This window comes from Mus caroli, unplaced genomic scaffold, assembly GCF_978045245.1.
Source record: "Mus caroli unplaced genomic scaffold, Mus_caroli_1 scaffold_19, whole genome shotgun sequence".
Taxonomy (NCBI): Eukaryota; Metazoa; Chordata; class Mammalia; order Rodentia; family Muridae; genus Mus; species Mus caroli.
The window spans coordinates 47674564-47686717 of NW_028227274.1; the positions used below are offsets into that span (position 1 = coordinate 47674564).

Consider the following 12154-nt stretch of genomic DNA (forward strand, 5'->3'; position numbering starts at 1 on the left):
GAGTATGACTGACTCGCCAGGGGCCACACAAAGATGATTGGATTTACATCTCCTAGAAGCTACCAATTGCTAAGAGCTCTTCTCCCCTCTCCGTGCCATTATTTGGTCTGGCTTCAGCTTTCACAAGCCTTACGTATACTGCAAGTTCCTATGTTCAAAAGCCACGCTGCATCTGAAACACACTGCCATCCATTATCTCTGCCTCTTACAACTTTTCTGCCCCATCTTCTGCAATGAACTCTTGAATGAAGCCTTGGAAGGAGGGTATGTGATACAAATGTGTCATTTAGGGGTGAACATTCTACAGTCTTGTATTCTCTGTACCTTGATCAGTGATGGTTTTCTGTTAATCATGATCTACTGGGCAAAGTAGTTTTTCTGATAACATTTAAGAGCTACACTAACCTAAGGATATAATGGTAAGTCTTTAGTAGAATAATAGGAGTAGATTCTATCCTAGGGCTTTGCTAGCCACAGATTATTGACTTCCATAATGTTGACAGGTATGAGTTTTCTCTCATGGGATGGATTTTTAAATCCAATCAGAAAGTGGTTAGCTGTTCCATTGATGTTCAAACCACTATTATGCCAGTGGGCACATCTTGTCAGGCCAGTGTTACTGTCGCTCACAGTTCACAGATGGATGAGACTGATGACTACTTTCCTCCTCCAGACGCTACACGGATGCAGTCTGTACGGCATCTTCGGGCACTGTGGAAGCTTCCAGGTCAGTACCGGCTTACTTTCTCCATTTTCTGATTCAAGTGTGCAGAGTCTTCAGCAATAGGGTTTCATCAAATTCTGCCATGTAACTGAGAGCACTGGCAACAGCATTTAATGTTTGGAGATCTCTGAGACCTCACAGGCCAACAACTCCAAAGGCAGTTTTTCATTCCTGGCACTGGGCTTGCTATCCTGTGTTGTCTAGAAGGTAGCCTTCATTATGTTGCAAAATGACCCTGTATCCCCAGGTTCTCCAGGACATGCGCCATAATGAGATGTGGAGGGTTCTGTTGAAGGCTTTTTCTTCATGTAATGATTGTGTGGTCGCTGTCCTTGAGTCTATTTACGTAGTGAATTACACCTACTGCTTTACATTTGTTGAGTTACCCCTACATTTCTGGGATGAAGTTGACTTCATCTTGGCCAGTGTATAGAAACATAACTTTCTAACCTCCTCCCCTTACCATCACTCTCCAATATCAGCTATCAAGCTCTCCAACTTACCTGCTCTACTGTTTTCTCTAACTCTAGTTAACTGTCTCTCAATTCCCACTGAGTTTATTTTAAATTACTTTATCGAAAACTCAAGAATTTAGAAAGAGAATTATGTGCCTGCACTGACAGCATCCTGCATGCCCTAGCCACACCAGACTCCCTCCTATCTTGCTCATATCCACACAGAGGTGATCTACCTCTTCTCAAAGTCAGGCTGTCATTCCTAATGTATTCATCTTCCACTTTCCTCGAAAACATGGCCTAATGGGTCATTGACCTACGTCCAAGTCACAGCCAGCTCCCTAGGTTACTTACCCTGCTTATCAGAGTGGTCATTCGCTTAGCCAGCAGGCCTTTGGAGCTTGAGGATAAAAGAATGCAGGCTTCTTTTCTTGACCAAAAGGTTTGACCATAAGACTTCTCCTATGGTGATCCCACAGCATTGGTGTGCACACTGAGGAGGAGGTGGGCTCCTCTGCCCTATATGCTTGCTGTGCACATGTAGGCTGCACATTTCAGATATCCGCTTTAAACTACATCTTGAAAAATGCCATTTAAGTGCCTGTGAAGCTCAGTAAACACTCTGCCCTTTTTTTTTTAATTTAAAGCTTCAATACATACCGCCTTAGGGTCCAATTTCTTCAACAAATCTAAACTTCTGTTTTTCTGGATTTGCCTAATCTCTGTCTACTGCTAAACTTCTGACTTTACGTCACTCCCCACTCCCTGTAGCCATGTACCTGATGCTGTTTGGATTCACAGATGCATCAAAGTGCCAAGTATCTCAAATCTGCCATCTTTCTTCTATCTAGATATATCTTCTTAAAAAAAAAGAAAAGAAAGAAAAAAATATATAGTCAAAGTAATAAACTTTAAGTATTTAAGTATTATGTTTAAAACATAAAAATTATTCTAAATGGTAAACACAAATTGATGTTTGGAAATATAAATAGTATCATTTGTCAGATTGTTCTTAAAGAGCAATCATAGCACTCAAAAGATTTTATAAAGTTTATTTCCAACATAAAAAATTATTATGAGATGATTTTAACTCATTCCTTAAGAAACCATTATACATTATACTACTTTTTCATTATTATATAAATATTCAATTGATACTAGACATTTAGGTTATAAAAGACCGACTTATTTTTAAATGCAAATATAAGCAACTTAAGACAAACCTAAATTTTAATATCTTTCTGTAACATGCTACATATCTGTTAGCATTTTAGTTAGGACCAGCCAAGCTCTTAATGAGTGTCTGATCTAAGCTAATAACAAACAAAAGAGCATAAAAATAATCAGAAACTGGTGTGTGTTCATGCCACACACAGAGGTATTTATCAAAATCACAACTAAAGATCACAAACTAAGTCATGCTTGACTCTCCCTTCCACTGTCACCCTGAATTCAGGAAACCTTAGCAATCGTGAACAACAGTCAAAACGAAACATCTTGATCTTGATCTTGATCAAAGTGTATGCTTAACTGTAAATTGGATATAAATATAGAATGTATACATTTCTCTTTTTCTATACAAAATATCAGTAAATATTCTCCAAATAAGGTGAGGGCATGTATCTTCCACATTGAAAGTTGTTTTTCTTTTAGAAAAAAAAAAAGTAAGTAGAGCTACTTACAGAAATATGTTCTTAAAATGATAGCTTTATTATAATTTACTTCAGTCATTTCCATGTAGAAACTTCATCAAAAACCTCTTACCACCAGTTAGCTTGCTCAGTGAACACTGAAAGTTATGCACAGCATCCCCCATAGAGAACGCAGGTTATTTCAAAATTATATGTCTCCACAGGAATTCAGATGCTAACAGAAGATGTGAGTCACATTAGCTGAGTCCGAGTAGAACTGTAAACAGTAACGTCTCCCTATTCCCTTACACTACTTAATGAAATAAACAGCCCTCTGTGTCACTTACTTCACACTTATAATTTCATTCACTAGGCTGAAACATTAGTTTCATGGGGTATATCCCATCAGTGATCTACACCTACATACATATAAACACTGACGGGAACATGTTCCCAGGCACAATTTTCCCCATTTTACAAACAACAGCTCCTTACTCTAGACTAATCGTATTTTGAATAGATTATTTAAAAAAAAAAAAAGTATTGGAAGCACATGTTTAAAAGCAAATACAGAAGCTAGACAGAGGTAGGGCATGCTTTTCAGCCCAGAACTTGGGAGGCAGAAGCAGCCAGATCTCTGAGTTTGAGGCCAGCCTGGTCTACAGGCTACACAGAGAAACCTTGTCTTGAAAAAACAAAAACAAAAACAAAACAATGCAAGAGGCAATGTGAAACTGCTTTTCACAGTCAACGGAAGTGAACCATAAGGCGCTGTGGAGCAGCCCTCGTCCTTCAGCACAAGAAAGGGCCAAAGTTCCTTCTTCAGAGAGAAAGCCTAAACTGGGAAGATGTAGCACAGTCTTGTCAGCCAGTGACAGGTAAACTAGCACCACAGGGACAGACGTGCTAAATTTTAACACTGTTCATCAACAGCTCCATCTTCCTGAGTTTGCGTTTGTTCTTTGGCATTGGCTTGGGATACAATCCGTTTCTCAGAAGATATTCCTTGCTGAGGCGAATCTGAGCGCCGTGCTGAAGCTGGAAAGAACACAGAGCTTGAAGGGGGCGGAGCAGGGTCTGTGAGAAAAAAAAAAGACACTAAAAATGTATTTTGTCAACTTGTATTCTATCTACATCTTTCTTTCAAATACAGACACTTATGTGACCTTTTTAATCATTTTCTTTAGCTGTGAGGAGCAATGGCTATTCTAACATTTAATACATATTTCTAAATTAACAGATTCTAATAAAAGGCTTTATACTGATTTTCTATATAAGCAATAGAGTCTGAATTAAGTTTTATACACTAATTTTATTTAAATAAAATTGAAATTTGTCACTAGAATAATTTAATCTGTTAACAAGATGATTAAAGGAAACATTTAGCTATGAAGATGGGCACATCAAATTAGTTGGCTTTCATCACAAGTTACTATATCTCACTGACACAAATGATTCCAGGATGGCAGCAAAGTCTTCCTCACAGTGGTCCACAGATGACACATGAGTGCCAGAATTATGTAGTTCATTTGAAATACTATAATTTTACACCCTGCCTAAAATCAAATTCCTGCAGAGCCAAGCATATACAATACTAGCATGTGAACCGGATGTACATATAAGTTAATCTAGTGGTGAAGGCTGCCATACAACAGGAACACATGCTCTATATATTATGACCAAAAGCAAAATTATATAGTATTTTAAACACATTTTTGGATCAGATTCTTTGGATTTAAGGCTTATTAAAACCATTTAAATAACAACAGCAAAGGTTTTAGTTGGAAAAAACATTAAAGAATCTCTTTTTTTTATTTTTATATTTTATTTTATTTTATTTATTTATTTTTGGTTTTTCGAGACAGGGCTTCTCTGTGTACCCCTGGCAGTCCTGGAACTCACTCTGTAGACCAGGCTGGCCTTGAACTCAGAAATTCGCCTGCCTCTGCCTCCCAAATGCTGGGATTAAAGGCATGTGCGACCACTGCCCTGCAAGAATCATTTTTAAGAAGGGATAAATTAATAGAAAAATTTCCAAGTATCTGTGTGAAAAAAAATCCCCCCCACATATGCAAAATACATGGTAGAAGGGGCTCTGCTTTACAATGAAGGGTAAAACACTCTGGCAATCAGTCTCTGCTAATTTCTTCTCTATACCCATTGTTTTTATTTTTATTAACAGAACCCAAATTGCATTCATGATGGCGCTGTGCCCATCTACTAATAAAACAATGAGTAATGACAGGTAAATAAAAATCACATGGAATGGGGCTTTTAGAAGCACTCAAAGCCAACACATTTAGGCAGCATACTTTTTTTGCCCTCTTCTGTCAAAAAAAGCATGATTGCTAGAGGTGGGACCACTATCATGATTGCTAGAGGTGGGACCACTATCATGATTAGTCAGCAGTAATCGTTAAGATTAAAACTAGACACAAAGGATGATGGACAGACAGAAGAAACATGTCCCTTTTGTGCTTATTTATGTGTGTGGTGTTTTGCCTACATGTATATCTATGCACCCATGGGGCAGAAAGATGTCATTAGATCCCCTGGGACCCCTAGGATCCAAGGTCGAGACAATTATGAGCTGTTGTGTGGGTGTTGGAAAATTCTCCTCTGGGAGAATATCCAGTGCTCTTAACTGCTTAATCATCTCTCCAGTCCCCAAATCTGGATTCTTGATGTCCTTTCCATCTGCATTCATAACTCAAGACTGCCAGCTTCAGCATGTTGTACGTATAAAACAAGTTTTAAAAAATTGATTTAACCACTGCCTCTGTTTTTATATGGCATCACACATAGTCCTATTGATACAAACCAACAAAAACACAGACAAATTATCTCAGTTAATTTTTTTACTGCTGTGAACAGGCACTATGACCAAGGCAACATTTACACTATGATAAGGACAACATTTAATTGGGGCTGCCTTACAGGTTCAGAGGTTCTGTCCATTATCTGAGCATGGCAGCATCCAGGAAAGTATGGTGCAGGAGGAGCTGAGAGTTCTACATCTTCATCTGAAGGATACTAGAAGACTGGCTTCCAGGTCGCTAGGTTGAGGGTCTTAAAGCCCATACCCACAGTGAAACATATCCTACATGACAACATCTATTCCAACAAGGCCATACCTCCCTGGACCAAGCATATTCCAACCACCAACCACATTCCACTCTCTGGTCCCCATAGCCTTGCTCAACTACATGAGTTTAGGGGGGGCCATACCTATCCATAGCAAAATGCAAAATACATTTAATCCAACTTCAAAATTCATCCTAGTCTATAGCACTCTCAACAATGTTAAAAGTCCCAAGTTCAAAGGCTCTTCTGAGATTCATGCAGACTCAACTGTAATCCCATATAAAGTCAAAATTACTGGACCAATGCAAGACAAAAATCCACCTAGACAAACTCCAAACTCAGACATGTCCAATGTCAAAGTCCTCTTCAGATCTCCAACTTCTTTCATCCTTGTTGACTGCTGTTGGCAGATCTAGCATTCAGCAAACTTCATTCTCTTGGGCTGGTTGCACTCCCACTTAGCAGCTTTCCTTGGTAGGTATCCTACAGTTCTGGCATCTCTGACATCTTGGAGTATCCAAGGCAACTACAACTTTCAACTTCACAGCTTCTTGTTCCAATATCTGGGATCCAGTATCTTGTTCCACACATGATCTTCTGGGCTTCTCAAAAGGACTTGGGTTAGCTCTTCACTCTGTAGGCTCTGGTTGCCTCCACTCCATTGCTGCTGCTATTCTTGGTGATCATTCCATAGTAATGACATCTCTAATTGGCTGGAGTCTTTCACTGCAACTAGGCTTCACCAATAGCCTCTTTCACCAAGCCTCAACTTCTTTGCATGACCCCTTCAGTCCTAAGCCATCAACTGCAAACGAGGCTCCACTTTCATCAATGGCCTTCCCTGGCCTCAGACAGTACCAAGCCTCAGCTGCTCTCATTGACCACTTCATGCCTTCAAAATCAGTACCACCTGGCTGATCTTTACACATTACCAAGTCCAACCACAGCACAAGGTACAACCTTGGCTATCTCTGGAACACAACTTTTTTTTTTTAATTACGTATTTTCCTCAATTACATTTCCAATGCTATCCCAAAAGTCCCCCATACCCCCCCCCCACTTCCCTACCCACCCATTCCCATTCTTTTGGCCCTGGCATTCCCCTGTATTGGGGCATATAAAGTTTGCAAGTCCAATGGGCCTCTCTTTCCAGTGATGGCCGACTAGGCCATCTTTCGATACATATGCAGCTAGAGACAAGAGCTCCGGGATACTGGTTAGTGCATCATGTTGTTCCAACTATAGGGTTGCAGATCCCTTTAGCTCCTTGGGTACTTTCTCTAGCTTCTCCATTGGGAGCCCTGTGATCCATCCAATAGCTGACAGTGAGCATCCACTTCTGTGTTTGTTTGGCCCCGGCATAGTTTCACAAGAGACAGCTATATCTGGGTCCTTTCAGCAAAATCTTGCTAGTGTATGCAATGGTGTCAGCGTTTGGAAGCTGATTATGGGATGGATCCCTGGATATGGCAGTCTCTAGATGGTCCATCCTTTCATCACAGCTCCAAACTTTTGTCTCTGTAACTCCTTCCATGGGTGTTTTGTTCCCAAATCTAAGAAGGGGCACAGTGTCCACACTTTGGTCTTCATTCTTCTTGAGTTTCATGTGTTTAGCAAATTGTATCTTGTATCTTGGGTATCTAAGTTTTGGGCTAATATCCACTTATCAGTAAATACATATTGTGTGAGTTCCTTTGTGATTGTGTTACCTCACTCAAGATGATGCCCTCCAGGTCCATCCATTTGGCTAGGAATTTCATAAATTCATTCCTTTTAATAGCTGAGTAGTACTCCATTGTGTAAATGTACCATCTTTTCTGTATCCATTCCTCTGTTGAGGGGCATCTGGGTTCTTTCCAGCTTCTGGCTAGTATAAATAAGGCTGCTATGAACATAGTGGAGCACAACTTCTTTGTGCTCTCAGAAAACACTTCTCAGAATATTTCATCTCACTGATGCTGGTCTCTTCTTAATCACCACTAATTTCTTAGCTCCAGCTAACCAGCATCACTTGTCCCTGGAGCCCTTCTATTCTTACCAGTGTCAAATGGCTGAAGTTGCAGAGTTCTGCTCTTTGCTAGGGCTGGAATATCCCCTAACCAGCATCACTTGTCCCTGGAGCCCTTCTATTCTTACCAGTGTCAAATGGCTGAAGTTGCAGAGTTCTGCTCTTTGCTAGGGCTGGAATATCCCCTCCCTCCTTATTCTATTACCAGTTTTCTGTTTCCCAACCCCCTCACTGCCTAAGCTTAGCTTCCTTGGAACTTGTCCCGTAGGTTGACCTTGAATTCAGAGATCTGCATGGCTCTGTCTCCTGAAAGCTGGATTTAAAGGCACCTACCACCACACCTAGACTTAAGCTTTTCTTCATCTAGAACTTGCTCTATTCTAGGCTGGCCTTGAACTCGGGGATCCTTTTGTATTTCTCTCCTGGGAAATGGGTGTATAGCCCCATGCCTGGGCCTAAGCTTTTTCATGGCCACTATTCTTCAAGGTCTGAAACAAAAGCCTGTCTTCTAGCCTCAAGATCTGGATCACAAGTATACTCTCCATTTCTAGATTGTAGTTTATTCCAGATTAAAAGTCTAAATGTAAACAAAATAACCAGGTAAATACACATAACATGACATAACTATTTCTTGTTCATTTGCAAGCATAAACAATAAGCGTAGTTGGGAGGGATCTTGCCTTGAGATCACCACTTCCTTAATCTGTTTATCTCCTTAAACACAGGATTTGGTCCCATTTCACTTCCTGGTGCCCCTTTAATACTTAAACCATATATTTTGTATTTTTTCTATTTAGGATTGCTATGCTTGATCAGAATGCTCTTCATGAGGCTAAACCAGAGAACAAAATCTGTGCTGGGCTTTTTTGAGACTTCCTTTGCCTATGCAATCAATATAAATCTCTTTACCTTAGCTTCTGGTAGATTCCTGAGACAATATCAAAAGGCAGCCACATTCTTCACCAAACAACTACAAAAACAGTGGCCACATACTGAAATTCTTCTCCACTGAAACCTCTTAGACCAGGTTTACACAGTTCAAATCAGCAACAATGCCTTCCATATCCCTACTAGGATAGCCCATTAAGCTTCACTTAAAGCATTCCACTGCTTTCCAAAGCCCTAAATTCCACATTCTTCCAAACAAAAGCATGGTCAGGCCTATCACAGCAATACCCTATTCCTGGTACCAACATCTGTCTTTGAGTTTTTCTGGTGTGGACACACATTATGACCAAGGCAACTGTTACAAGGACATTTAAATCAGGCTGGCTCATAGGTTCAGAGGTTCAGTTCATTATTATCAAGACTGGAGCATGGTAGCATCCAGGCATGCTAGGTGCAGGAGGAGCTGAGAGTTCCAGCCTCTAGGAGAAGACTAGCTTCCAGGCCACTAGGAGGAGGGTCTTAAAGCCCATGCCCACAGTGACACACCTTCCTCCAACAAGGCCACACACTCCTAACAGTGCAAATCACTACATAAATATTTTGGACACCTCTACACAGCATTAGTGCACGCTTTACTATTATAGAAAGTCCATTAGGTATGTTTTATTATTTCTTTCATAAGAAAGACAGGAAAGGAAGTAGAGAAATGTATGTATGTTACTTAATAGACAACCCAAAGTACATAGTAGATGGTAAAACACCATAGGTCTCTAGGAAACATGGATAAGACTATAAACAGAAGCAACTGAAAGTCTCTTCACCTTCTGACATTTATTAGGCTTTCCATAGATAGAATAATGCTAATGTTCTTTATGGCCAAACACTTCCAACTTTGATATCCAAAGATAAGACTCTATCAAGTTTACTTAAATAATAGAAAGAACTAAACAAGATTCCCATTTCATCTCTGTGGTGGCCACTAATAATAAAGTCATCTTTTGTTTTGGTAAAAAAAAAAATCCGTTTCCATTTTTTGATCCCTTTAGAAGTTAGCCAAGATCATTGTCCTATTTAGTTTTTAACTGTCAACCTGACACAGCCTAGAGTCATCTGAAAAGGGCCTCTTAACTGAAGACTGCTTAGATCAGACTGTCCTGAGGGTATGCCTGTGGGGGTTGTCTTGTTAACTGATACTAGAGGTACCAACCCACAGTGATACCATGGTTTGAGCAGATGATGCAGGAATGTATAAGAAAGCTTGCTAGGTTTGCACCTGTGTGTGAGTCAGCAAAGAAGCATTCCTTTATGGTTTCCACTTCAAATTCCTACTTGAGTTTCTGTCCTGATTTCCCTCAATGATGGACTGCAATCTTGAAGTTAAATTTTCCTCTCTATGTTGCTTTTGTTCAGAGTAATTTATCAGAGCAACACATGTCAAGTAGACTTAATTAATGAAATATGAGCTCAAGTGTTGTATGTCATCTTTGGGTGGAAGCATTCATTACAAATGAAGCAGAATTTACCATTTTTCTTAGCTCTTCTTTATTCAAGTGGAATGATTTCAAGGTAGTTTTCCATAAAATTGGGTCCCTAAGCAACTGCATTATCAGAGGCTCTCTGAGCACTCCCACTGGACAAGCAGCATGGGGAGAGACATAAAATTATACAATTTTAATTTACTGTAGTCTACCTTGATGATACTATCACATACTAGTTATGTGCTTCAAGATAAGTAAATAAGGTCCACCTAGTATAACTATTATCATAGTAACCAAAAGATGGCATGCTGGACCCCAACAACTATAGTGTTGAAACCACTACTTGATGTTCAATAAATGATAGTGCTTCCATATAAAGAAGAATTACCAGGTTGGGTGAGAGTACATAAGCAAATCCTATTTATAAAACAAGTTTGCTTCTAAGTGTTTACTTGGGGTAAATGAGTGTTATGTGAATCCTTCTGCCTGCATGTGTGTGGTCACAGCTTTCAAGGGGCCATTCTTAGCGATCACTGATGCTGGACAGAGCTAAGGACCTTAAATTTACACTTCTGTCTTTGACATTCTGTAGGGTAAAACTTCCCACAAAAAGACGACGAAAAAACAAAAACAAAAACACCCAGAAGCTGAAGGCCTCGTTGTAAATATTATAGTACACTAATAAAACTCATCAAGCTGTAATTTAAACTTCTATAGATCCACAGTCAAATCTGAGGAGCACTGAGAGGCAAAGGTGCTTGTGCTGACAATACATCTCACTCGACAGTAAGGTAATTTCTTTTCAGTAATGGAGACTGAAAATATTAGGCAAGTTCTCTCTCACTGAGCTGCATTCCAAGGCTATGTAAGCATTCTTATATACGTTTAAAAGGAAAAGTACAGCCGGGCATTGGTGGCACACACCTTTAATCCCAGCACTCAGGAGGCAGAGGCAGGCGGATTTCTGAGTTCGAGGCCAGCCTGGTCTACAAAGTGAGTTCCAGGACAGCCAGGACTACACAGAGAAACCCTGATTCCAGTACTGTGCTCCTTCCTGGAGGCACACTCCCACAGTCTCTCACTTCCTTCCTGTGCTTGGAAGTTGCTCTAGCATAAAGAATGGGTATGAACTAACAACTGAAACTCAGTGTTACATCAAGTTTGTTAATTCTTAGAAGCCTGCTGTGTATGGAATGAAGGTATACCATATTTTTCCAGGATCTCAAAGTTTTCAAGCAGAAATATACCATAGCTTTTCTCCCATGGAAGAAAGCAATACACCTTCTGTTGTAAAAGACAGTAATTGTGTTCCACAAAGTAGTGTGCTACTTATTTTTTGTAACTAATTGTTAACAAATTGGCCTTAAGGTTTACTTTCCAAGAAAATAACTTATACTATAAATTAGGAGCAAATCTGTTTTCTATAAGAAGTAACTTGAGCTGCTTCATTACACATGTCTCCCTTTCATACTATGACCAATCATATTAGAATTACCCAAGCCATGAGTATGATTGTGAGACATTGTTTCTCTACTCCTGGCCACTGTGATTTGATTATCCCTGAAGGCTGAAGTAAAGAGATTAAAGGTTCAAGGCCCTCGCTGTTATTATGGAAGTTTATGTTCAATCCACCCATTAGGAGGAACATGTCCCATCCCATCACACGTATGTTAGCCACTGCTTATTCTCAGACACTACACTTAGGACCTAGTTACCCAAGTCTTGTGTAGTCATGATAAGGATTCTTCTTTTATTTTAAGATATCATAAACTATCAGAGCGAACTTAGCAGGAATCAATGTCAGCTCTTTGTTATCTGTGAATGTTTCTGGTTACATCAAGAAGAAAGAATAGTGAACAAATGTAAATAAATTACACAGACAGAGG

At 39.7% G+C, this 12154-nt stretch overlaps 1 protein-coding gene across 3 annotated transcripts in view; it reads right to left on the reverse strand.

The window, feature by feature from the left end:
* Positions 1–2285: 2285 nt before the first annotated feature.
* Dtwd2 (DTW motif tRNA-uridine aminocarboxypropyltransferase 2) overlaps positions 2286–12154 on the reverse strand; it is a 64951-nt gene continuing 55082 nt past the window's right edge. For all 3 annotated transcript variants that reach the window (XM_021150841.3, XM_021150839.3, XM_029471749.2), the window contains one exon: positions 2286–3887. In XM_021150841.3, coding sequence (XP_021006500.1) covers positions 3717–3887 — 171 coding nt within the window. In that variant the 3' untranslated portion in view covers positions 2286–3716. The remainder of the gene's footprint in view (positions 3888–12154) is intronic.